Below are 27,659 nucleotides of genomic sequence, written 5' to 3' on the forward strand. Positions count from 1 at the left end.
GTTGTCTTCAACTACTGAATGGCAATATACACAGAAAAGAGAGACAGAGGTACCCCAGGAGAAGATGAGCAGCAACTGACACAAGCTGCAATACCAAAACCGCCGATCCTTACAAGTTTTCAAAACTAGTTTAGCTAAGGCCCTGAGCCACCTGATTGAGCTGGCCTTGCTTTAAGGGGGAGGAAGAGAAGGAGTGTTGGACCAGATTACCTCCTAAGTTATTCTCCAATTATCTAGTCATTTCCTTTTATATTAGATTTATTCCCCAGTTATACTGGGTAAGTGCTGCCTTAGTAACCCAAAACTGCTCCTTGGGACAGGCTCTGTAAAGGACCATGGATGATCCTGATGCTCCTAATCCCTTGCAACACTCAATGCAAGAGAAACCAGCTCAACATTTCCAGACTCCTCGCATAGCACTGAGCAAAATTCAGGACGTATTTCTTTTTTGCCTTTTATTGCACACAGCATTAAGAAATGAGTGCAACATAAAAGTGATGCTTAATCACATATGCGCTAAATTACCACAGTCCTCTCGAACCAAGATGGCCTTTGCTATCTCATGTCACCAGCTTCGCGTACTCCTTACCAGGATCAGCCAGGCACGGCGGCAGCTCTCACCGCGGAGCTCCATCGCCTCGCCTGGCACTTTTGCGTGGCCTGAGCGACCCGGGTACCACGGCAGGGGAGGAGGCCCACACGGAGGACGCTCTCCCCACCGCCTGCCAGCACCACCGGGGCCCCCACAACCTGGCGCCCCGCAGCCCTGCCCGCCACCCGCTCGGGCCGCGCCGCCTCCTCACGCCCGGCCTTCTTAGGGCCGCCGCCCCCGGCTCCACGGGCTTTGAGGAGGGGCGCGGAGCCGCCGCCGCCCCCCGACCGGCTGGCGGGCGGGCGGGCGGCGGGGCAGACGGCAAGCAACTATCGCCCCGGAGAAGAAGGAGGAACTGCGGCCCCACGCTCCGGTTCCTCTTACCCGAATTTACCGCCAACGGCGCCGCCATCTTGGAGAGAGGGAGGCGCGTCGCGGCGCCGCCGCCCGAGGAAGGCCCGCCAACACCCCGGGCTGCCCGCGGCGCCGCCTCTCGAGGAGCGGGGCAGTGTCCCGCCGGCCCCCGCCGCTGCGGAGGACGGGGAGGGGGTCCCACGACTCCCCCCTGTCCCGGCTTTGGGGCAGCACAGCTGGCGAAAGTTAAAAAACGGCCGCTTCCGCGCTGGCGACTCCCGCAGGGGCAGGGGAGGCCGGGGCTGCGGGCCCTGCGCCGCCGGCTGACGGGAGTTGTAGTCGCAGAGGGGCGCGGAGCCCCGGCAGGGGCCGCGGCGGCGGTCACACGTGCGGCGGTGTGCTTGGCTTTTCCTCGGCTGCAGATTGATAGTTCCTCGTGTCAGTCGGCTTCGTGTTCAAACCTTGTCGAGGTGGCTGCGGAAAAAGGAGAGCACCGCGGTTCTGCATTCCCACGTTCTCTTTCTGTTGTAAATAACATCTCACTTCTGTGCCGTTCAGTTTCTCTTTCCTTTCAAGCCCTGCCCTATAAGCCGTATTCATTGAATAAGGCAAAATGCCTGAAGCGAGACGCTGCACTGGGAGGTAAATTTATTAGAATTTTCAGTTTTTTTCAGTGAAAAAAGAAGTGCTACTATTCTTTTTTCAAAACCAGAATGGTTTCAGTTTCTATGGTTTCAGACTGAAGTCTTCAAAAAATGAAATAAGTAATTTGTAAATGTTTCAGTGAAGGATGATCCTTATTTAAAATGCAGATAATTAAATAGCACTATTCCCTTAAAACCAGTGAACTAAATTGTTTGTACAACTTTGTTAACAGCTGTGTGGCATTTAAAACTCATGTTTCTTAGGCTTCAATTGGTGAACTAGGGTTTACAACCTTGTATAGAAAAAAAAGCCCTGGTAGAGGTTAACCTGTGAAGAAAGCTGCATTTAAACTCAAAGTATCTGCAAGAAAAAAGTACCAGGAATGAAGAAAAGAAAGCAAAAAGGACATTTGTACATGTATGTATCTGGAGCTAAGGAACAAATATTGATATCTTAGAAGTATCCCATATCTGAAGTCAATTTACCACCCTCTGTCCCAGTAGTAATCAAGTCTCCCCAGAAATTCCCTCCTGTATTATCTTTAAGATAAAAGATTCCACCAAGACTATGTATTCATTTTTAGTGCCAATAGTTTCCCTTCTTGAACTTTATTAAAACAATATTTCACAGTTGCAAAACCATGTCCAATGAACTAGACCCATGGGAAATTGGCAAAATAACTATCTTTGCTTCTCTACATCTTCTCTATAATGGGATGGCAGAGGGGGCAATGTAGAGAGAGCAGTGGTCTTGGGGTGAGAGTGAATTGGCAAGGCAGCTATGAGAAAAAAGAGACAGAAACCAGAGAAACAGTTTCACCAGGATTAGTCAGAGGTGAAAGAGGAGAGAGAAAAGGAAATTTAAAAAAAAAGGGGGGGGGGAAGTCTGTCCTGTCAAAAACAGCTCCTCTCAGAGTTCAATGGATTAATCTGTTCCCATTAATTTGGCCTAATCTGTTCATTTAGGCCATCATATTTCCTTGAGATTTCCTTTTTCTTGGTCTTAGCCATGAACCAGAACAGACCTATTGCAATGAGAATGATAGACAGTGAATTATTTATTTTATTCTAGGAAAGGAAGAGTGCCAGGCAAGAGGTGAAAGTAAGAAATAAGTTATTCCACAAGCAGCAGAACTATTGCAGCCTGGGTACAACATTTCTATCTCTTCTCCCATGCACCCATCTCTGCGAAGCCAGAGCTCTGCTCTTATGCTGTCCACGTACCACCCCAAGATCCATGGCTATGAAAGGCAGGTACGATGATAAATTCAGAGATATGTGTGCTGATCGCCTGGCCACGTTGAACCTAGTGGATAGCTTGAGGTTTTGCTTCAGCCTCTCCAACCACAGGGATCCTAATTTGATCTTTTTCCTTTATACATTCCCTGATTTTCACAAACTTTGTAAGGACATAAGTTTTTGAGGCCTTTAGCCCTTGATCAGATTGGGTTGGAATTGGTTCAGGAATTGCAACAGGTTCAAAAGTTACTGAAAAGGTTTGGCAGACAAGAGTGTGATTTCCTAAGCCTTGTTTCCTTAAGAAACAAGACTTGGGGGTGGAGGGGGGGGGGGGGGGGGAGAGGGATAAATAAATAAATAAATAAATCAATTCTTTTAAAAAGCCTTTCACAGGCATTAAGAGCTGTCATATTTCTTTTGGCATTCAGATGCAGCCAGATTGCACACACTTTTTTTTAATCTCTGTTGGAAAAAAAAAAATCCTTTCTAACCACTGCAGATTTAATATTTTAAATTTCCAGATAATTCTTTCCTCTCCTTGCCAATTGGCCAATGGTCACATAGCAACATGAAGAAAAAAAAAAACACTGAAAAGAGTGGATGGCATGGGGTAGGTCACTGGGCAGTTGAACTTCAGAAGAAAAATACCACATTTAGCTCCAGCTGCACTGCATTTATTATACTCTTTCTCTGTCGGCAATGTGATATTTTAATGCAAAATAGCTGTGACAATACAGCTCCTAGTATGGATGAGGTAAGAGAGGTATCTAGATACACCATACCATACATTCTGCACATATTTATATTGGCATAGCTGTGTCCATCCATGCTTTGATGAGCAGGCAAGTCCATGAATTCTTTGCTTATTCTCACTTTATTTGCTGTCCTTTAATTTAGGATCTTATTGTTTACCCAGGATCACTGGCTGGTTTGGTAGACTAATTTTGCCAAGTCACTATAGGAAAAGAATACCTCATTCCTCTTCCTAACAATAGCTCTCAGCAAGTTCCCCAATACAGCTGGGTTCAGTGAGGGACACCAGCTTCTTTCATCCTTAATTAGAAGATGGAAATCTGTGAAGTATCAAAGGTAGGCTGACACTAAATACCTGGGGTGGATATTAATTCCTCTGGATTCCAGGGAAAGGAGGTCCCAGTTCACCTGTAGGGTAGTGAATTCTGCTTGTGCGGTGCAAGACCTTTGTGTAAGAGATGTTATTTTCTGTAGGCGGAAATAACTACTCGTAATAATTAAAACAAACTGCACAATGGGAACCTGCTCTTTGACTGGAACTTCTAGGTGGTTTGTGATGTTTTACAGGTGTAACATTCTTAATTTTAATAATACTAAATTTAGTCACTGTGGTTCATAGCCAAATCACACATCAAGATACGAAGATAACGATGATGATATTATAATTCATTTTCTTTACATTTTATTATGATAAGGCAGAATTATTATTAGCAATAAAAAAGTATTGTTCAAATGCCCAAGAGGCCATGCTTAATTTCCCACCTTTAATCTTGAGTGTCATTGTGTTCACATCCTGCGTGATGGAGTACATTGAAAATTAAAAGGCGTTTCTGCATCGCAGCTGAAAAAGATGCCTTGTAGAAGTGCATCTACATAAATAGACCAGTCTTTACATTGTGAAATATGCCTCTTTACCCAAAAAGTAAAAAGCATTTCTGGCTACTGATTAGACCATAAAACTTCCTTGAGCTCTTACTTTGACTGACACTAACTCTGTCTGTGCATCTTAGCTTACTGGTCTGTAAAAATGGGTATAACATTTCACAGCAGGCCTGGAATGCCGATCAACTGGATCTTTAGCCTGGCCCCATCTGAACAGAGAAAAAGAATGTGTTTTTGGGTTACGTTAAGTTGGCAGAGTAAAAAAAACCCTGAATTCTCTTACTATGCCGGCTAATTTTCCTGAAAACTTGTTAGCTGACTATAATCCTCTCTTTGTTGCAAAAAGCATGTTTTATACATCAAGATAGTTAGCTCGGCGTCAAATTTTAGAAGAAAGTCTAAGACCTTTCTCTGCAGCGATTCTCAACAAAATAACTTTGTAATTTCTCTGTCTTCCATCCTAGATATTTCTACTGTCACCATGGTATCTAAGCTCATCAGAGAAACTGCGTGAGGTTGTTGCTAGCTTGGGTAAGTGGTTGATCTAGTCCAAGGCAACAAAGAGCTAAATGTTCTCAAAGTTATATGAATACCTTCCTCAGGGTCTGGGAGCAGAAGGAGAGGAGCTGAACAACGGTGAGTGCTGCCCTTCCTGTGTAGGTGAGGACAATTATTGACTATAGGCATCTGACCAGAAATGAATGCCTTGATAAACAGTATCAGTAATTTTCCTGCTTGACAATTGGGTCTTTATGATCCCTGTTCAGGCTTCAGAGGTAAAATGAAAATACTGTTCTTGGCCCTGTGATGTATTGTAAGTTAATTTTTTTCCTAATTCCTGCTTTGGGGCCCTTAGAGCTATCCATCTTGTTATTCTTTCTTCTCTATCCCGAATGAAGAATAGCTTTTCTTTTTTGTAATAATTTCTCCATTCAGCTTCTGAAGCAAATGAGGCAGTTACTAGCCTGGGAGATAATCTGATTATTGTAATGATGTAGCTGCTAGTAATTGACAACAAGAGGTGGAGAAACATACAACAGGGGAAACGATGGAAAGACAAAGTACGAGCAAAGTGGAGATATTTGATATAGTAAGTAGAAGTGTTGGTACATCAACTGCCTTATTGATATTCATTCTGTTCAGTGATTTCCATATCAGATTTACAGATGGTTGACGTTTTTGCTAGTTGCCAGTCCCACAAATTCAGACTTCGTCCTGAAATTCATGCCGAGCTCTTTATGAAGCATGTTGTATGTATTCTGCAGGCTGTTATACACTTACTGCATCCTTTTGGCTTCTCATCAGAGAATGGCTGTGCTGGAATAGGTGTAAAGCTACAGAAGTGTAATGAGGTCACTTGAGCAACACTGAAGGTGTGTAAAGTTGCACAAAAATGTCTGTGTTAAGAATGTAAAGCACAGGGTTTCTGTAAGTGGAGATGATACAAGAGACAGGAGAGAAAGTATCTTGACAGTCATAATCTAAGCTAAGTTGTAAAAAAAAAATAATGATCTTATACTTACAAACTGAGTGAATTTGATATGGGAACCAGTGAGACTCAGGAAAAATGGCATCTCGTAATGCCATCTCTACTGCAACATGAAATTGCTTCACAAATTACACTACCATTTTGTTAATTATTTTCCCAGTGCTGTCCACTTCTTTGGAGTTCTCTGGGTACAAGATAAGAAGCTCCTGTACACCAAAGATGTGTGCAGAATTTGGCTTGCATACTTCTGACAGTCAATTACTGAAATACTTTTCCTGGCCTGATGCTCTGAGGTAGCTTATTTGAAGGAAAACCCTGTTTAAATACGTAGCATAAGAAAGGATTTGCTTTCTGCTCCAGTCCAATTTTGGGTTTTTGAAGTTTCCTGAGGATCAGGAAGAATTATCCTCAGGAGCAAGAATCTGAAGGACATGAACTGAACAAATCCAATTTCTGGAATAAGCAACTGTATTAATTGGCTCTGGTGTCAAAATATTTCACTGGAAGTCACATGTCTATTGAAGTCTCCTCCTGCCTTATTTGGTTATGACTGCTGCAGAAGGATAATTAGAAGCAACATTAGCTGTTCACAATTAATGGGGCAATTGTTGAGACCACATGTTCAATAACTCCTACCAAGGTGACACCTTAGACATTGGAGCACTAAACTATATTATGTGCTTGAGTGATCAAGCCTGGAGTTTATGGCTTACGCTCATTCAGTTGCTTGAGTGCTTAAGAGGAGAATGGTGGAAAACCTTTATCTTATGCACAGGTTTCTGAGCTGCTTGGCACATATAACTCTCATAGCTTTCTTCTAGATGGTGTCAGATGGTAAAAATTAATTTCCCTCATCATTCAAAATTTCCCTTATCATCTATTCTAAATCAGACAAAGCTAAATCTGTCTTTGAAATGTAGTACTGAAAAACACCTGGTCAGCTAATCTGACCTCTCAGCTAAAATGAGACCTAACCAATGGAGAAAACAAAATTCCCAGAGTTAATTGTGTGTGTCTGTAGATGTCCAACATGGTAGAATGGTAATCCTTTAGGTCCTTCTGCAAGCCAAAACTACTAGTATTGTAGATTAACTTTAGTGGAATTATAATGAAGCATTCTTAGGAGAATAGTACATTCCAAAGTTAGTAACCTATTGAAAGCATGCATATAAGAAATACTGATTTGAAGAACAGACATTCAAAGATCAAATACACACAGAAAAAAGTAGTGACCCACATTCATCATTAGGGTTGATATCTGCATAAAGGGTCATACCAGTTCTCTTTAAGTAGACAGCAGTAAATTATGATCTCAGGATAGCTTTACATCTTGTGCTATCTCTTTACAAACGACAATCAATATTTGCTTGGAAATAACACTCAGAATGTGTTACTCGGCTGCATTCCTAGGCATCTGCCTATTAATACTATAATTTTGTTTTTCTTATGCATCACTCTCGGTCTTATTTAATGCACAGTCTGTCTGCAGAAGCAAGAAGTTGCGGTGAGGTCCAGCCCAGGAGAAGCTTGAGGTACTGACTCATTCTGAGACACTGAGGGAAAGGTTTGCTTGCAGGTATATTTAGACTGTAACTACACAAGGACACTAAGCTATGAGAAACCCCTAAAAATGAGGTGGCCTTATTTTTAATGAAGTTTTGATTGTGCCTTTTGGGTGGCTTAGTTTGACATTGTTTTATACTGGCAGATGGTAAATGTGTTTTAAGGTGTGATTTCCCAGAACTCAGAAATTCTAGTGTTAATTTTGAGGTGAGATCCAAACAGCTTTATAGGAAAGATTAATGCCTCCCTTTCACTGGAGGAGTTCAGATCACTTGTTCAGGTTGTGAGAGGCTTGCTAACTTCCACACGCACACACATCCCCCCCGACCTCCCCCAGCTTAACATACATCTCCTACCTCCCATAAAGGTTGGAGGGGACTTTGGCATTCTATGCTCTCAATCTCTCTTTAGTGCCACTTCATTTTGCAAAAATAATTAAACTTTCACCTGATGTGGAACTGGAACATGCCAGGGAGCAGGGTAGAGATAATCCCACCGTTCAAATGACTAATCTGACCACCAGATAAAGAATATTTCTCCTGTGATTTGTCTCAGTGATTAAGTCTTTTGGACAAAAACATCAGCGTCAACCAAAAGACTTGAGGGAAGCACAATCCAAGGCCCTCAACTGCCTAGAGCTTTTGCTTAAGTACTGTGAGACTCAAATACTAATTCACTTTCTGCCTAAATCATGAAGAAATGCAAAGTGTCTACTACTTTGGAAAGTTCTTGAAAGCCTGAGCCATATGTGAAAGGGGACACCACTTCCACCAGCTCTGTCAACCTGACCAGCCACAACCTTTTTTTCCTTACAGTTATTCCAAACCAAGGCAATCTGTATTCTAAGGGTGGATTTTTTTTCCTGATCTCATCAAGAACAAAAACATGTTTTTATTTGTATTGATCAGAGCCACTCTTTTAATACTTTCTGGTTTGTTTGCCTACTCAGATAAATCAGTGAGTCATACAGCCCTAGTGCTCTCAATAAACTGATTTCTTGTCTGAGAGTTCTGTGTCTTCTCTCTCTATTCATGGCTCCTTAAATTAATGATCCAACTCGAAGTCTTACCTCACACCAACTTTCATACATAACACCAGAAAAAGGACTTTTTGAGGAGTTAGCCTCCCTCTAGAGCTAACAGACTTCCTCATTGCTAGGACTCCCTGTTCATAAGCAACTTACCTCCTCTTGAAATACTGTGCAGACTTAGAGGAAGTTAAGGGGATAGTATTAATTGTTGATACTTAAAATTAAGGGGAAAAAATAAGGGGACAGTAAGTACACACACAGCTAGTGTCACCCAGGGCAGTGTATGTTTTTACTCACATGATGCTTCTCTGCCCACATCCTTCTCTCATCCAAATCATGGCTGCAGTCAGCCATGTCATAGTAAGAAGTTCTTCAATGGGAAGCCTGGCTGCCATTGCTAGAACCAATTGACACAAGGACTGCTGTGGTAGGGCAGGAGTAATCACCTTTCTGGTAACCTTTTGTCACATGCTGTGACATGAACAAACTGCCCCATCTCAACCTTTTCCCAGTGGGGCACACCTCACAGGTAATTGTGCTGTCAATCTGCTCCACAGCAGTTGCCAGCCCTCTGCAGACTGAGCTACTAGGGCTCACTTTTAGAGCTTTTATTTAAAACAACTGCTTGAATTTCACAGGTGCAAAAGCTTAAGCACTGGAGCACTTCCTAAAAAGAGGGCTTAGAGCCACAATCCTTTTGAACTTTTGTGTGCTGAATTTCTTGGAGACTTCTCTCATGAACCGGTTGCTTCATGACAAGCAGAGCTGTTTGAACCAGTTACTTCACGACATGCAGCGCTGTTTTGTCTGAATGTAAGGAGGACATAACATGCTACTAAACTTTAAAGGTCTATACATGATGCAGATGAGCCATGAAAACCTAAGGTAGCTCTATTTTTCCTCTTAATTCCTCCAGTTATCTGAGATGAAAGGTACCAATTAAAGGTGACTGCTGTGCAATAGCTAAGTTTTCTTAAGGAAGTACACTACTCAGAATATTAGCCAAGCGCCTTTTACAGTTTTGATTGTTCAGTCACATCAACAATTAGAAGGCAATGCCTAATAAAACTCAATTAGGCCATCACAGTCTCCTTTGTCTAGGAGTACAACAGAACAACTGTTATTTTTTCAGCAGTTTTACTTCACATTTTGCGACCTGCACTCTTTGTTTCTGCTCTTTTTACTTTTCATGAAAATGGCCATAACTCAATAAATAGATACTGTACCTATTTATTTTTAAATAAAATTGACAGGGGTATTTTCACTTACATTACTAAATTGAGATAAGCTTAGATAAGAAGCTTGGATTTTAACTAGATCTTGAAGATGAAAAGATCAGTCCTTTGCCTTTACTAAGATCTCAGCTGAGACTACTTATTGTTTACCTGTCCTGAGGTGGGAATGTATGACTTCATTCTAGTGAGAAAAGGTCTGAGAGTGCTCCCTCTGACTTCTGTGCCTTTGAAGTAGTCCTGCAATGAGTCAAGGCACATACTCCTCAGAAGAATGAGGAAAGGTGTATGTTACTCAGAAGGAAGAAAGTCCAGTGTCTAGATTCCTATCTGCAAAGAGGAGGAGTGAAGAAGCAAGCAACCAGCAACTTACTTCCCTTTCATCCCTGATTTTGGCAAAGTCTTTTTACCCAAGTGGGAAGTAGCTGGCTTCCCACCTAATCTTAATGTTCTTACTCTGCTGCTTCTGTGCTGGAGAGTGAAGAAAGTGATGGCCCACCATCTCAGCTGAATGAATGGGTTGCCTCTGAAGGACAACAAAGCTGTCCACATGCTTATGGAAGAACCTACTGTTAGGCATCACCCTGTGCATCTTACTCCACGGTACATTCCCTACTCTCTTCTCTCAGGAGATTCTTCATTACCTACTATTCTGCTTAGTCATAGCTTTACCCTGAAGTCTTTTCAAAATTTATTCCAACATAATACACCCAAGAGATTAAACATGGAAGATTCTGGGTACATTTGGTAGAATCTGGTGGGTGCCCACCTTTTTTTTTTACATCATAATACTGTACCCAGTGTTTTCCACAGTGTAGGTCTAATATTCAACATGGAAATCCTGTGTGGGAAACTTGCAGAATGGAACTGTCTTTCAGAGAAGATGAGTTTTCATTGACCTCAGGAGAACTTGCAAATGCTCACCTGTTTTGGAAATCAGGCTACTATCATGGGATGCCATGCAAATATAAACATCTAAAAGTTTTGAAAGTTGTAGCTTTTAGACATTACACTGTTTTATTCACTGGTTAGGAGAAATACTGCTAGGCATGGACTAAAAACACTTAAAAAACTCGGCATATCCTTCCTTCTTCCCATGTCAATCCAACAACTGTGCAGTACATTTTAAGGCCCAGCATACAGTGAGTTTGCATAAAACAAGTTATAAGCACTTCAGGCAAGCGTGACACAATACGCTGTCAGTGGAAGTGCTGGTGGCACATCTGTGCTGAAGCTTTCCATGCAAAATGTCATTTTGGTTTCCCAGGTGCGATACCAATACAAAGAGAGTAAGGAGAAGAAAACAAAACGAAAGTAAGTTAAAGTAAAAATCTGCACATGATTTACATGGTTTAGCAAAATATGGCTCCTATCAGAGGCTGACTAGGTACAGTTTAAAATAACCTATTTAAGAATCAGAGACAATTTATCATTCCCTAAAAAAACAAGTGCTAGATTATTAGGAGTAAAACAAACTAGGTCTACCCAGGGCGTTAATTCTATGTCTGGCCCGTTAGCAGGAAATTCTCCTATTCATGCAGTAATGTGCCAGTGATTTTAAAATGTTGCAGGGGAAAACACAGTAAAATTTTAAAATGCATATGAAAGAATAAAAAAATACATTAAAATAGAAATATATCTACCATCCTTTACATGTCTCGGTTAGCCTATACAATATGGTCGGGATACCAGCCTGGTCTCTGCTCCCCCTGGATATGATCCCTGCCCTCGATGGTTCTCAGCCTGGCCCTGTCATGCTGCAGGGCGCTGGAGGGAAGATGGAGCAGAAGGGGAAAGAGAGCAGAGCAGCACAAGGCACACAGCACAACCTTTGCTCTGTCAGCGTGTCAAGCACAGGCTGTTAAGAAGAGGAAATGTTCTCTATCAGAATATAAGGGCCCAATTTCTCTGTACAACAAGCGCATCTATGTCATACAGAGTCTCAGTTATGGTGCTGCCTATATGCAAGACTGATCTTATTATTCTGGGATCTCTCATTTGTCATCATTACAGTCAGGTTCCTGCAGCTCCTTAAGGAACATACTCATATTTCTGATTAACAAATGCTTCGACTTTCCTGTTTAATCTATTATTTTGCCTATCTAACCTATCTAATTTCAGGCTTGTCTCTCTACCAGCATTATTTATATAGCATAAAATTAGCTGCGGTAGCTCACATTCCTTTGGCAAAAGGAAGTAGATCTGCCTGGAAAACTGCAAGGTTGCAGCTGGAGCTTGGCTGGTGCAATATATTTACGAGCATCAAAGTTCACCCCAGCCCTTTAAGGCAACGTCATACTTTCTTGACAGGTGAGCTCCTGTCACACCTGGCCTATGCAGAACACAAGCTCCAACACCGATAAAGTCTGTGGAAATTCTTGTAACTAACAGTTCCTGTTCATACGGCAGCCATGGAATCAATATGCAGGATCAAGTATTGCATTTTCTCAAGTCGTGCACTTTTTACTTCATCTCAGCAAATCCCATACGGCTGAGGCGTTTTTATAAGAATGCGAGCAATTTTGAGCTCTGTGGAAAATGCTGAGTGCTGTCGGATGCAGGCAGAGAAGGGCAGAAGAGAAAAAATACATTCCTTTGAACACACTAATATAGAAGGCAATTAAGGAATACAACAATAATGAGCAATCATTCTCTCTCGTAATGTATGTTGCACTTTAAAGAGCAGGTGAGGACTCCCTGAAAACAATAACAAGTAACATAATGAAGTCCTGTCTACACAGGAATGTTACTTCAAATATTTTAGATGAGTTGGCTTGAGTGCATTTGCAAAGATTGTTTTAAAGTGGCTGGGCTTTCTTTTTGCATGAATGAAACCCAGGCTCACCAGCCCACAGCCTTCAGCTATGACCTGCATCAAGCTCGTGAGAGGATTCTGTCCATTTTTGAATGATTTTCCCTCATTGTATAATGTGGTAAAGTTTATTTGCTGTCTGGCCCCTGAGTGCCCTCCTCTGTTACAAGATCATCTGGATTAGGTATGTTATCACTCTCGCTGAATGCTGATGGCTTCCTTTGCAATTCCAATGTGTGTCCCCCCAGATTCACACATTTTTTTTTAGAGCAGCACCTCTTTTCCTCCCCTGATACTGTCTCATGGGTTGTATGTAGCACATCCAGCCCCAACTCTATGACACTGCCTCAAATATTAGGATTTGTGAGTGTTGGCCAAACTGAATGCAAGAAAGAGACATTCCTGAAAAATGGACCAGTGCCACCATAAAGCAAAATAACACTGGCTGGTCTGCAAGAGCACAAGGGATGTGAACAGGACCTCCAGGACTTCTAACTGACCAGAATAGGATGAACTGTGAAGTCACTGCTGAACCCCAGTATTGTAACGTACCCAGGTGACTGACCACAGCTGTCAAATGATGTCACTTCAAATAGAGAGTTGTAGAGCTAATTTTTTTTTTCAAACCACTAAACTGAAATGCAAAGACTGCGGTTACAAAAATGCTGTTTGAAATCCAGATAGACAGTCAGCTTGAAAATGCTGCAGAGGGAAATATTCCTATCATGTCCTGTATTATATTATAGCTCTGCATCTCTAAACCAGGTAGTATCTGGATGCCATCACCGGTGGTGGAAATGAGCTGTATGAACCATGAGCCTCTTTCCATCCATTTGGCACTGCTTTCCCTAGTGTGGTCATTGTGGTGCTCCACAAGCAAGAATTCAATCTTCTGTCCCCTCCTCACACTGCTTGACTACGCATCTGGGCTCGCTGCTACTCTTCCTGCCACTCAGATAACGTGGCAGCACCGCATGAGTTAAAGGGAATACAGATTGCAGGGCAGGCATATTTATTGCAACAGCGGATGCAGAAAAAAAAGCAATAGCAAATATACTTTGGCTCATAATTTGTTCAGCACTCTTTAGCTCCTTTCACATTTTATGAGACGAATTACCAAAATTAAACATTTCAAAATGCTGAGATTATAAGATACTTACAATCAAATCTTTAGCAATATGAAATTCTTGGATTCAGGCCAGTTGCTCTAAAGGCTGTTCCCTTCTAGTGCACATGATGCTGACCTGTGTGTGTTATAGAAGATCTTAAGGCAAAGACTGCGCTCCATTTTACTATGCACAGAGCAAAGCAATGCAGCCTTCTTGGTTGCTTATCTGCATGGTGTCTCTCTCACTTCTGCAATTGAATATATTTCAGTACTCTTCTATGCGATGCTGCATATCTTTCTGATTTATCCATTGCTTTTTTCGGTAAGACTTTTCCTCATCTCTTGGAAACACACTTCAAGGTAACATTGCTACAGAGGTGCATATAGAACTGCAAACTTGAATCCTGTTACTATTCACCTTTCATTACCCCAGCATCTTCTTCCCTCCTTCCCATTCCAACACCAGCACAGGATTTCTATGGAAAGAAGATGGAAGAAGATTTCTATGGAAGTGGGAGGCATCTTACTTTATTACACACTACTGGGTTCCCTGGGAACATCCATTTCCTAGGAAAGCCCAGACTGGAAAAACAGACGGGAATGACATTCCAAAACTGAGAAAAAAAATGAAACCTATTATCATTGGTGCTGAGTTCAGTGTAGAAATGACAAATATTTGCAATTTGTCTCTGGCAACCGAGGCACCGGTATGATGAGGAACATGAGCCTTGCAAGCTGCTTGATGCATAAAAAATGTTTCAAAAAGAAAAGGAGGATAGGAAGGAGAAGTCCAAGGATTCTGTGAATGGATTTCAGCACAGGAGCCAGAAGGCAAGAAAAGAGCTGGAAGGATGCTTGTGGCAACTTGTATTAACTTTCACACAAGTGTCTAGAATCAGAGGAGTTTGGGAGAAGGAAAACAACATACAGGAAGTTTTGCTGTAAATTGTGCAGAAGGAAACAGACCTCTGAAGAATATTAGGACGTTATACCACTACCTCAAGTGCCCCTGAGGTTAACAAGAGTATTGGTAGCTTCCTGGAGGTCCCCACTGCACCCTTTCCAGAAAACAGGAGTGATTTCTGCTTTCATTTGCAAAGATAGGTGCACTTAGCAGATAAAGTGCGCTGTGCCAGAGTTATGCTGAGTAAGTAAAGATTATCATGAAAAATTTGGCTGAGGCATCCCACTAAAGTTCTCATTTTCTCCTAATAACACAAAAACATTAACAAAGATGCATCTCTTTCATATCTTTGGCTGTAATACATTCATTTTTACCACTGTATTCTCTCATTTAGGAAAGAGCAGGACAAGTCCCTCATCCTGTTTGCCAGAGCAGCATGGACACCTCCTCCTTCTCTCATGGATTTTGAACAAGACATGGTGAACATCTGCCACTTGCAGCAAATATTGATCAGAGTGTTTGTAAGGCTCCTCCACCTGCCCTTCAATTTCCCAACAAAGCCCTTCATTATTATTCTACAGTTACTCAGAACAGTCATACAGTTCCTTTCTCCAACACATTTGCCCAGTAAAAGGCATAATTAGCCAGAGAAGCAGAAAGATGTCTGGATCTCCCAGACTGACAAAAGGAATGGACACATCATTAACATCCATTGCAGTCCGGGGAGCAATTCTTATTTTTGTTGCCGTAAATAAGGCTGAATTTCTAAAAAACCTGTTGTCAACTATTGTATATCATTCTGCATTAATAGCTGTGAACTTTCCATAGTCTCAATGAGGCTTTGCAGAAGATTGAAAAAACATCTTTTTTTCTATTTATGAAACCTGACTTTCAGTCTGAAATACAGGCACACACGTCCAGCCGCTGCTTCCAGCACAACTCAGGATCATGAAGTTTCCAAATCTTGAAGTATTTTCTCAGTACCAGCACCATGAAAGCACATAATATATATTTCCAGCACACACTGGTAGACCAGCATCAATCCAGTGAGCAGCGAGCCAACTGGGTTGCTGGCAAGGACTGAGGCACTAAAGGTTACACATGTCCACATGCAGAGGTGCTGCTTTATTGTTTTTTTGTTGCTGAATATTCAGACTGCAGTCCGTACAGATGCTTTACAAACTTTACCGTTCTGAAGTCCCAGCATAATTACTCTTCATCCCAACCAGGCATGGGAATTACTTAATCTCTGCCGCCTCCTTTTCTGCCAGTATTGGTACACCACCATCGTATCTCTTTCTAATCCCTTCTCAGGACACTCCACTGTCAATCTCCTCTGCGTTTCTTCCATACAGCTTGGCAGCCATTTGAAATGGCGGTGACTTAACACCGGAGGAGTCCTGAAAATAGCTTGGTTTCACCCCAAACTGCAGAATCCCGGTAGGTTCCTATGTTTGTTCCACAAGACAGCGGCCACAGAGCATTGCCTGGGAGAACACCTTCCCAGCATGTGGTGCAAATCAATGCACAACAGTGCGTATGCAACAAATCACAGGGAAATGGGGGCTGAACCACAATAAATAAATCATATCGATACACATTTTTACTCTAGCTAGTACACATTGGTTATTTCCAATAAAAAGTATTCTGAAAGCTTTTCCTTGTAGATATGGAAACAATTTCTTAGAAACAGTCCTGCTCAGTTATCAGACCTATTCAAAACAAATGTAAACCAAACATTTCCAAAAGCAAATAAGGTGTCAAAATGTGGCTATGTAAGACTAACTGAATGAAAAAATTACAATTACTTAAAAGCAAACAAATAATTAATTTAAGGACATCTTAAATCTTACAATGGCCACATGATGGCCTAGTGAATTATTCTTACCGGATTAAAGCAGAGGTGGAAGCAGGGCTATGGGTAACCTTCAGTAACATCAGCCAAAGTAATCTTCAGCCATGTACATTTTTTTCTATGTCATTATTGGATGCTGCTGAAATTTGTGTTCATGCAGGGCTCAGCAAAGGGGTATGAACAGACTCTTACTAAGGGAAAGACTCCTTAATACTGGATTAAAAGAAGTCACAGAATTCACTTAATAAACAGCCTCAACTCTGACCAAGGATTGCAGCTTTTAGATATATTATTTTTAATCTTTCTTTCTGAGTCAGAGTACTTGCTTTTATTCAACAGGAAACGTTGCCAGGTATGAGGTGTGTCAACAATTACATTACTTATATAAGTTACTTACATAATGGGTACTTCTGGAGCCTATGAATCCTGTGAATTCAATATGCAATATGAAAATGTGAAAACTATAAACTTTTTGAGAAATATATTATTTTGTATACATACATTCACCTGAATTTGATTAATATGTAGCTATATATATGAAGCATATGTTACAATTGAATATATGTGCAGAGAAACATGGAATTTCTCACACATATAGGTGTTTATATTCCATTGTACATTTTGTTTTCAAAAGCACATTACATTTGTGTTCACATGTCAAGTCTACTACTGAAAACAGCATTTATTTTTATGGAGACCTGGGTTCTGCCTACAGGCAGAAGTGGTAAAGTTAATTCATAGAGCTTTCCTGTTGTGGATATACGTATGTCAATATAAAATTTAATATGCACAAGGTAATGTTAACTTGTTTTAGGAAGGAGAATAAGCTATGCCAACACAAGGCACTTTAATGTTAGTGGAACGGGCATATTGTACGAGGCTATACTGGTATAACACTTCAATCTAAGATACAAAAGTAAAGAAGAAAAACATCATGCCACTAAACGAAATAGTTATGCCAGTGCATTCTGTGATGAACACCTCTCTTTCCTATCAATTGCTGAAATAAGTAAAATTCTCAGATGTGTATTGTCATGACAAAAGTAGTAATAGCTTCTGCACTGGAGGTAACTGATAATTCAACACCCAGGATGAGGCTGCCCATTTGGAGAGCTAAGGATGCCAGTGCAGGAGAGCCACTAGAGAGCTATAAAGGCGGTGAGTAAAAGTGCTCTTTTTGTCTGTTAGCTGAGGTGATGAGGTCCTTTGTGTGGCATGGGGACTACAGGAAAAAGGAAGAGAGAGTTACGGGTTCAGTTTTAACAGGCCCGTGGCCCAGGGTGTCTGCGGTAGAAAGAGGAGACAGAAGCAAAGTGGTTTGTGTGAGTTTCTGACAATACAAAGACCAAAAAAAAAAAGCCTTTTTGGCAAGGGGAGAGATCCTTTCCTTGAGAACTTGCAGGAAGTTGCTTCTGTCAAAATTACAGCCCCTACGCATGAAAACAGAATTTGCCTGGATTTTGTACGTGAAGAGAGAAAAACAAGAAAACACCTTTTTCTGTGCCTTTGGCTTCTGTTCCAAATGGGGAATGGACCTGGAAAATCCTAATAATAATAACAACAACAAAAATCTGTTCAGCAAAGGGGCAGCACTATGTGTGTGCCTGCTGCCATGGGACAGAGGCGCCAGGGAAGGTGAGGGAGGCTTTGGCCACCTGAAGCTGGGCCTGGCGGGACAGCAGCACAGCGGCCTGGGAACTGCAGGGGGAGGTGGAAGGGGTCTCCAGATTTTGCAACTTCAGAAACAGATGTCCTCGTTAGCGAAGTAATCCTGTCACACCAGCTCCTCGTGGTTGGAGGCTGTGAGGATGATAAAAAAAAAGGGGGTGGGGGGAGAAAAAAGGGAAAAAAGGGAAGAGTAAGGGGGGAGGTGGCCCCAGAGGACGGGGCTGGCAAGCTGGGGCAGTGGCAGGAGCCGCCGCCCGCGGGAGGGGGGAGCGGGACAGCGCAGGGGCACAGTCCCGGTCTCCCGGCGTGCGAGGGAAGGGACGCGCCGTGAGAAACCGCGGCCTGTGTTGAATTTACCGGGAGCCGCATCCAGTCCCGACCTAAACGCCGCGACAGCTGCGCTCGCTGACAGCCGGTTTCTGGGAGGACATCTCCTCCCCAGACGTTGCAGCCGACAACCGGCAAAGTCTGAGGGGGAAGTAGACGGGGTCGCTTCGACCTGGCGGGGGAAAAAAACCCAAAGCAACATCAATGACAGGGGAAGGAAAAAAAAAATCAACCCAGTACTTTACACCTGCACAGGTTTAATGGACAGCAACAGGTGGCTAAAACTGCAGCGGGTTTACGGCCGGGGACTCCCCGGAGCGGGGGGCCAGGCGGTGGGGCGGCCCTGCCTAGGGAGAGGGGTTGGGGTCCCCGGCCTTATCCAGGCGGCAGCGGTGGAGGAAGGGGGCCGGCCCCCCGGGCTCGGGACTGCACAGCGGCCGCCTCCTCCCGCGCTGCCGGGGCCGGCGCCGCCGCCGCCTACAAGTCCCGTCATGCCCAGCGCCGTCGCGGCCGTTGCCGTCGAGCCCCGTCCCCCCCCCCCGCACCTCCGCCGTTGCTCCCCGCCCACTGTCGGCGGCGCAAGCGCAGGGGAGGCGGCGTCCAGGGCAAGTCTCCCTAATGTAAGATGGTGGCCGGGCTGGCAGCGGAGCGCCCCGAGCTCGGAGATTACCCGTCTCTCGCGTAAAGGTCGTCGGAGCAGCCGCCCAAGCGCCCGGCCGGCCGCCCGCCGCAGGTCCCGCCCCAGGAGCGTCGCTGCGGTTTTCTCCCCCCCGCTTCTCCTCTCTTTCCTCGCCGCCTCTCTCCTTCCCTCCCCACCCTTCTCCTCCTTCTCCCCTCGCCTCCTTCCCCGCACGCTCACCCACCCACCCGCCCACCCCCGCCGGCCCGGCCGCCGCTGCGCCGGGCAGCGTGAGGGAGAGCCGCGCACACGCACCGCGGGCCGGGCAGGGAGGAGGAAGGCGGGTGAGTGCGAGCTGAAGGCCGGGCCGGGGAAGGAAGGAGGGAGGGAAGGAGAGGCGAGGAGGAGGGGGGGGGAGCCGGGCCGCTCTGACTACGAGAGCGCCGAGGCTTCACTGGGACGGCGCAGGCCTCAGCCTACCTCCCGGTGCCAGCCCCGGCGGCGGGGTGGACGCGCCGGGCCGCTGTCGAGCGCGGAAGGCACCGGGCCGTGTGGGGAGGGCGAAGGGGCGAGCGGGCGGCTCCTCCCCGGGGGGCGCCGGGGAAGGGGGCTCCCTCCGTGCCGCTGCCCGGGGGAGGCTTTATTTATTCCCTCCTTGCCGCCCCGGCGCGGCGCGGGGGAGACGCTGGGCCGGGCCGGGCCGCCGGCCGGGGGCGCGGGGGGACGGTGCCCCCGTAGTCGCTCGCCTCTGCCGGGGGAGGCCGGCGCGGCGGGCGCGGGGATCGTGGCGTGATTCACTTAGGATTTGCGTGGAAATTTCCTCTCTCCCCTTCTTCCTCCTCCCCGGAGCCAGGCTCCATTTGTTCTTGTGATCTGCACTTTTTTTTTTTCCTGAGAGAGAGAGGCAAACAGATGGTAAATGGCAGCCTCTTATTTTTGGTGTTATTTTGGACGGTCCGTGTAACCTCCCGAGATTTGTCTGTCAGTAAAATAACTGGTACGTAACTTTCCATCTCCTACTTGCAAAATACTAGAAGCTCTTTCCATTTTGTGCGTTAGCAGAAGCAAATGACAAGGCTGCGTACGGGCTCTCATCCTACTTCCAGCGACGGTCGTACAGCTCTACCTGCCAGTCTGAAAGTGAGCTGCCAGTGTCTTCATCTGTACAGTAAAAGGGGAGGGGAAAATACGCTAGATAATTATCTTAAAATACTTTGTTACAGTACCTGAAAGGATTTAATTGTCCATGGCTTATATATTTGTGTCAGTATGTTAATATCAAGTATGTAGCTCATAGGAGAAGCAATTCTTTCTAGAGCATATGTTAATGTAAGCAAAACCCATCAGCTAGTTAGAGCTGTGGAAACTCTAGGCCTGCAGATGTTAGCTTACTCCTGTCCAAAAGTTTTAGAAGTTAATGTTGGTCAATTGCATGTTTACTGAGCCTGTACAGATTTTTAACTTGCTGTGTTTTAAGTGTCTGTATTTTGTCTTAGTTTTAAAATGTCTCGACTTGAGCATCCCTGTACTTCGACTTCATATTCTTGTAAATGCGATGACTGGCACTAACAGAAGAGAAACTCATACTAAAAGATGAATAGGTAGAAGAATGAAACTCCTTCTAGCCCCTTTCTCTCCCTACTTTAAAAAAAAAAAACAAAGGGAAGAGAAACAGAAAAAAATAAAATACAGGCTTATGAAGAGCAGAGAATAAAATAGCTGTTTGGTTTGAGAGGGTGAATTAGTTTCAGATAGCCTACAAATACTCCAACATACTTCTAGTTTCTTAGCATCTCTAATAATGTAGGGAACTAGTGCATGGTCTGGGATTCGGATGTGTTGTACCTTAGGCTTTTGGGATTCTGTGGCAGAGTTTCCATTTCATAAATAAGACTAACACATGCAAGCATTTAGAAATGCTTGGCAGTTGAACTTGGCTGAATTGCAAACAAAGTTCATTCTAGGAGAAAGGATTGTTTTGGAAAGGGGGAATACAATGATAAAATGATGTCTGCTTTTAACTAGTGTGTTTCTTCAGGTGCCTCTTCCTTGCTTTTAAAATGATGAGTCTTGGAGGATCCTAACAGCTTTTCTCTTTGCAGAGAAAAGGTGGTGAGTGTCTGTCAGGAATAGTGCTCTATTAATTTGTGGTACCTTTTCTTCAGAAAGTTTAAGAACAGCTATACAGTGCCCACTAAATAAAAGGCTTGGGTTAAAGAAGCTGGTGAGAGAATATACACAAGTATGTGGCTTTTTTGTTTAATTAAAAATATTCATTATAAACAGATATATGTTGTCCTTCATGGCTGTTGTTCAGGAAGGTTAGGATATTTGTTGCAAGTGAAATGTTTTGAAATTACTCTGACCAAGATCTTAAGTGTGGGCCCTGAAGGCTTAACTCTGGCAACTATTTCTCAAAATTTTGCCTACCTCTTTGAAATAAATGAGATTATTTCAAATAGTGTTTTGTAAGCACAGGTAACTGCTAAGTGGCTGATCATAGATTGCATCTTAGGCCTTGGACAACTGAATTTGTTGTTCTGGTAAGATGAGGCTGATCTGTAGGCCTTACCACATGTTGGAAAGAAATTACTTGCTCAGCAAGACCGCTAGGATCAAGTGTTCTTAAACTTTCACATGGTGAGTGGTGTCTTAGGTTGTACAAACCACCTTTTGTCCCACTTGCAGTTGTGTTGCTGAGAACTTGAATAAGTGCATATGTGAAAGACTGCATAACTTACCTTGCTTTAATGTCCTGAATGTTTCAGCTCTTTAAAGATGTTGATGCTTTCTTTGCTTTCCAGTGTGTATCTTTCTACCTGCTTTGTCCTGTTTTTATTGGATGGAAACAGCATGAGGAGTCAGAGCTCTATGAATAAATAGAGACCCCACCTCTCTGGGCCCCCTTCCCCTTCTGGTTCTTGGAGAAGAGTTCAGGAATTTATTCCTTTCAGGAGATTGGTTAACATTTATTAACATTTTAACAACTCTAAACACTTATCAGACTTGGAAAATGAAGTATAGCAGCAAATGGTTTGGCATGGCTTGAGATGCTGCTCAGACCTTCTGGTTCTTCCTGTAAGCAAATTCGGAGGGGAATATAACTATCTAGCAGGAAATATGAATATAACCTCTGTAAGTAAAAGCATGTATGCATTTTTACATTAAACAAATAGTTTAATGCAAAAAACAGTTAGGTGCATGTTTTCATCAAACTGGATTTTGTTATGTCATACCAGAAGCTTCAATGATATGCTTGGTTTTGTCAGATGGCATTTTTCTTGTGTGAGCTTGAAAAGGGAATCCTCATCGTTTTCTTACTTCAAATTGTATCAAAGATTCTACTAATTTAGTGAACATTCAGAATATATGTTCTTGACTTCTGGCTAGCTGTTATTAGACTGGCTACACCAGCTTAAAGGAAAGAATTAGTGTTTAAATTAGTGATTTCCACATAGTATTAAGATCAAGTAGGTTTTGTGGTGGTGTGTTTTTTTTGTTTTGTTTTGTTTTTTTTTCTTTCCTTCCCCTTGGCTGTTCTGGGAACATGACAACTCCAAGGTATTTCTTGTAGGAGTCTATCATTTAAATGGAGCTTACAAGTGTTTTCTAAACACGTATGTACAAAATAATGCATTCATAAACTATCTTATACGCATGCTTTAACAATTTGAGGAAGCTTGCATCCAAAACCATGAGGAGAGTACAGGCCAAGAGAATGACACTCCTTGTCCCTTTCTGTGTACCCTGAAAGCAGTGTACTGTGTTTTTATTCTGGAGCAGAATATGGTTAGTGTTAATTTCATAATGATTAATCAGTTATGTGTATATTTTTATTAGGTACTCCATCTGTTGATGGTTTTCAAACTGGGGAAAGGTGGGTTGGGGTCAGGATAAGGGGGATTTTTTATCTTTTAGTCACCAAGTTAAAAATAAAGGTGGATGTAGAGATCAAGCAAACATGCTACTGAACTTGGTGGGAAGGGAGCTTAGCTCTTGGCTGAGGCCTGTGCCCCGAGCAGTGCTGTCTGCTTTCGATCAGGTTCTGTTTTCTTGCAAGGGAAGAAGGGAAAACTTCAGCTGTCTGTGAGTGGCTTTCTAACGTACTGTGATCTCAGCATCAGTTTCTTCTATCTCGCTGCTATCTCAAGAAGAATAGATGCCTAATATGAAGTGGGTTCCAATTGACTGCAATATCTGATATAAAGTAACTGTACTTATACATGTCTTAGTTGTGAGATGGAGGGTCCCCTGTTGTAGTGCAGATCCTTGGACTGTCCCTTTCTGGGCTTTGGGTGTTTTACTTGTCACAGCTTAGCAATCCTTGATTGCTGGAAGGTAACATTGCAATATCTTCTGTTTGATTGCAAGTATTAATTATTAGCACTAGGAATTTGGGGTGGTGTGTGTGGTGTTTTTTTCTTTTTCAAAAGAGATGAAGTGGATAGAGAAAGAAACTGTAAAAATGACAGCACACTTCCCTTTCTTGACTTTGAACTTCTTCTAATGAATTCTTCAAATTCTGAACAGAATCACAGGAGCTTTGTAGGAATGACCAAAAAATGCAACAGGAGTAAGTGAGAGTGTACCATGGTTTTCAAGTAGTGCTTCATCCCTGGTCTGATTTTGGCACATTTTTAGGCTTTGTTTGTCGTGGACTGCAACCTAATCTTATGTTTCAGACTACTGAGCTCTAATCTCTTCCTTGCTTAACAGAAGGGGCATTTACTTTTCCCAGTGTGGGTGTTCTTAAATGGCTTCTTCCATGTAAGATTTGATATAGAAAAGTAATAGCTAAAAGGGTAGTAATCTCACTCATTGTAGGACAAAATACACTGCATAGGAGGACTCACTACCAGTTTTCCAGCTTAATGCAGTGGAAAAGTGAGAAGCTGGGCAATTTGTTTCAGGAACACTGAATTCAACAGATGAGATTTGAAAGCAGGCTACATGTTGTGTTTTAGTTTAAAGTTTCTATCACCAATGTAGATCTAATGTGAATCCTGTTTGAATGGTGTATATTAATTTTAAATTGCAAGATCCATGGGCTAAGACTCCTAGGGTGTGAAATACTGTACTTGCAGGTGGAGTAATTTTATTACTTCTAAACCCATCTCCTATTACATGCTACAATAACTTACAGTCTTAAAAAAAGGTAACAGAATTTGAGTGCAGGAATGGGAGGAAGTAATTCAATTATATTTATATGTGCTTTGGAACTGCCTACCTGAGGGAGTTTAAGTGATAGAAGTGTTGATGAAGGTAATGTCCCACATAGGTAAGCATGTGGTGGCTGTTGTTCAGAGTTTCTGTTTTGCAGTACAGCCTAGAAATTTAGAAAAATGGGATGAGGAAAGAAGTATGTAGCAGTAATCACTAGATGTGTGGAGAAAGTATTCAGCTACCTTTTCTTCTTCTCTACCTTCTCTCCGAATATAATGAATGAAGATAGGTATATCTTATAGCTATAGCTGTGCCTGTCAGTTAAAGACCTAAAGCTTCTCTGTGATCTGCAGAAGTTACCTTGGGCTGTTGGACGTTGCAAAAATAGAAACTATTCCCTCTCTTTGAATAGCTTCTGCTTCATTACGTGTGACTTCTTCCTTTTTTATTGAATGAAATCTAGAATGAGTCTTCAGTATCTCATTCATAAAAGCGTCCTCTGAGAGCTCCTAAACTATAACATAAAATGAAAGGCCCAAACTTGCTAGGTCAAAATTAGTGTTTATAGGTCAACTTGCCTGACGGTTTATTTGAATGCATTTCCTCCAATCAGTGTGAACTGTAGGGGCCCCTAAACTGCTGGAGTTGTGTTAAAAGCACTGGTCTGAATGAGAGAATAGCATTAATCCAATTTGTCTAGTGACTTAATCTTACTGCCATTTATCATATAACTGCTGCTCCTCTGCTGCCTGCTTGCATGTGCTTCTGTTGGTTGTTTAGCGAGTTGAATCCCTTTTCCTAAGAAAGTAAGCTTTGCTTTTATGAAACTTCATCCTAGATTAAGGTTCAAAGAAATTATAGCTGAGGAACCATGTTTGAGAAATTACAGCTTCTTCCCGTCTTTGAAAGTTTCTTTGCTAATCCTTTCATTTAGTAAAGCATATATTTAAAATATTAATGTTGTGGTTTCACAGTTAGTGGCAAACTGGTTCTGGAACATCATGTGGTAAGTCTGAAACTAGAGGATGATCACTGGTTTTCTTTTACATAACTGTTAGTGTATCTTGAAAATATGGAAGAACAGCTGGGGAGTTTAAGGAAATATCAGCTCTTACACTTATCAAGCTGTCTTCTGCACATGGGTAGTGTCGTCTTCTGGCTGGATTACAGTTTCATTTTTGTCTTGAATAGTAGTTATAATTGTAAGTATGCTTCAAGGTAGGTCCATTCTCATGCTTTCACCAGTGTAGTGGCTTCCTGCTCTAATTGAGCCCTTTTAGAGCCATTAATTTCTTAATTCTTTTGCTCATGGTCTCATTCCGATTTAACCTTGAGGCTTGTGATTCCCTGGGGGTGGGGCAGTGTCATACCTTGTATGAGAACTATTGCTCTGGTTACTACTATATAAATACATAACGCAGTGAAACTTGGTAAGAACCAGCTGCATTGTGTGACCATATAACTCTGACAAGGTTAAGAAAACACTATACCTCAGGCAGAAGCTGCTTAGAATTGGTTCTGTAGACAACAGTATCTTTTTCTGGGAAACCAGCTAACTGCTTTCAAGTGTGGTGACCAAAAAGAGAACACCATACAGCCATCTTTATAAGGAAGCCTGCAGTGGCATGGCTTTTATTTTTTGAGCTTAGTTATATAGAGTATAATTAAAGTGAAGAATTGGAAAACATGCACTTAGAAGTAAAATGCTTATTCTGTCTCTACTGATAATTAATACCAGTTACCATGAGTCTTTTTAAATTCTTTGCACATGTATATATATTAGACTATTGAGTAGAGCTGAAGCGAAATTTGTTTTCAAACAAATGTAATTTGGTAGGACGAGGTGAGAGAGGCAGGTTCCTTTTGGCACTTGCAGTGCTGTAGTCATCCATGCTTAATAAATGAGCCACTTACTGGTTGAGAGGAGCAACCAGCTGCTGTTCCTGCTGTATTCAGTGTGTGCCAAATCTGAAAGCGTGGTGAAGATAACTTCCATAGAGGTGCAGTGCGGCATCTTTTGACAGTACCATTTTTTTCTGAGACTTATAATGGACTCAGGAAAGACCCTAGTATATGGAAGTGCAAGAAAGGAGGTGGGCTCACTCAGTATCACTTTTTTTTTTTTCTTTAACTAAATATAAAGCCAGATATTAGAGAGCATCCCCTCAAACAGAGCTGACATCAGCATAAATGTTTCTGAGGCCTCCTTAATATTGTGTTCATTTGTATTTTTTTTCTTATGTTTTTTAAAGAAACGTAAATCTAATAGCCAGTTCTTCATTCTCTTAAAGCACTTATTTGAATTGCATATGGGTTCTGGTTGGTTTGTGTCTTGTATGGGCTTAGGCTTCTCTGAAGGAACTGCATTCAGCTGTTTTTGATCAGTAAAAACTGAGAACTGTCTCTCTTGGTATTAAAAAGTCACAGCGTTTAAAGGATATGCTGGACAAGTGCATTTGCAGTCAGCTTGAACTTCTGTGCTTTTTATAGCATATATTTGTCATAGTCTGACAGATTATTTGTCTGGGATTTAATTCAGTGCCTTGTACATATCAAATGACTCCTTAACTTCACCTGCCTGAGTTAATGCAGCTCCATATAGTTGAGGTAGCAGTAGAAGGAATTTATCTAAAACCACTACTACACATCCTACTTAAGTTTGTGGAAGCTGATGCTCTGCTTTTGAGTATTTTACTAGATTGTTTCTTTTTAGAATACTAAATTAGTTTTCCCTTTCTGCCCAGCCTTTTTAGAAAATGACCTGGAAAACTATTTCCCCAGGATACTTTTTAATGCTCTCCCTTTCCTTTTTTCTTTTTTCTTTTTTTTTTTTAAGACAGTTGCTTTGTATGTGGCTGTCTCTAGAATTTGTTTACTACAGCATATAGGTTATTTTCAAGCAGTTAGTTCTGTTCCCCATTGAGATAAAGATACTTCCCTGAATGCAGGTCCTGATCTTTCTCAACTTTGTTGTTTAGTAACAAATACGTATTTCCCTGAAAAGGAGAAGCAGAAGATTGTAGCTTGTGTACCAGATATGTCAGAATTGGGATTTATGATGTGAGTGAATATTGCACAAAACTACCTTTCTAGATTTCTAGCAGGTATGTGGAGTGAGTGATGTAAAGATTCTCCCATCCTCTGAAGTTTTCCTGTGCTTCTAGGTTAAATGTTTGAACTCTGGTTTGCTTTTTGAAATAAAACTCAAGTTTTTGCAAATACAAAACAGATGTCTACAGTAATGCTGCAACTTATTTTCACCAGTTTTAGACTTGAGTACGTTTAAGTGGTTATACCTTGTTGTTGTTAATTTGTGAATCCTTAAAGCCTTTCTAGTTTTTTGTCCCATTGGGGGACACAACCTTCACTTGAAGGCAGTGATGCAAGATTCTGATCTGGAGTCTTTAAACTCCTGTGTTCAGGTA

At 42.4% G+C, this 27,659-nt stretch overlaps 2 protein-coding genes across 11 annotated transcripts in view; one reads left to right on the top strand and one right to left on the bottom strand.

Annotated features, from left to right (window-relative positions):
* NUP205 (nucleoporin 205) overlaps positions 1 to 1,217 on the bottom strand; it is a 53,239-nt gene extending 52,022 nt beyond the window's left edge. The window contains exon 1 of one of the 2 annotated variants that reach the window (XM_075498108.1): positions 977 to 1,217. In XM_075498108.1, coding sequence (XP_075354223.1) covers positions 977 to 1,004 — 28 coding nt within the window. In that variant the 5' untranslated portion in view covers positions 1,005 to 1,217. Of the gene's footprint in view, positions 1 to 589; positions 723 to 976 lie in introns of those variants that run through there. The other variant, XM_075498117.1, reaches the window with a different exon arrangement.
* A 17,818-nt stretch (positions 1,218 to 19,035) lies between these two features.
* The window catches only part of CNOT4 (CCR4-NOT transcription complex subunit 4), a 91,002-nt gene continuing 82,378 nt past the window's right edge, over positions 19,036 to 27,659 (top strand). For 7 of the 9 annotated variants that reach the window (XM_075498141.1, XM_075498187.1, XM_075498169.1 and 4 more), the window contains exon 1: positions 19,051 to 19,415. The gene's annotated coding sequence lies outside the window, so the exon portion shown is untranslated. Of the gene's footprint in view, positions 19,416 to 19,924; positions 20,069 to 27,659 lie in introns of all 9 variants that reach the window. The other 2 variants (XM_075498150.1, XM_075498212.1) reach the window with 2 other exon arrangements.

The sequence above is a fragment of the Mycteria americana genome, chromosome 1, assembly GCF_035582795.1.
Source record: "Mycteria americana isolate JAX WOST 10 ecotype Jacksonville Zoo and Gardens chromosome 1, USCA_MyAme_1.0, whole genome shotgun sequence".
Classification (NCBI taxonomy): domain Eukaryota; kingdom Metazoa; phylum Chordata; class Aves; order Ciconiiformes; family Ciconiidae; genus Mycteria; species Mycteria americana.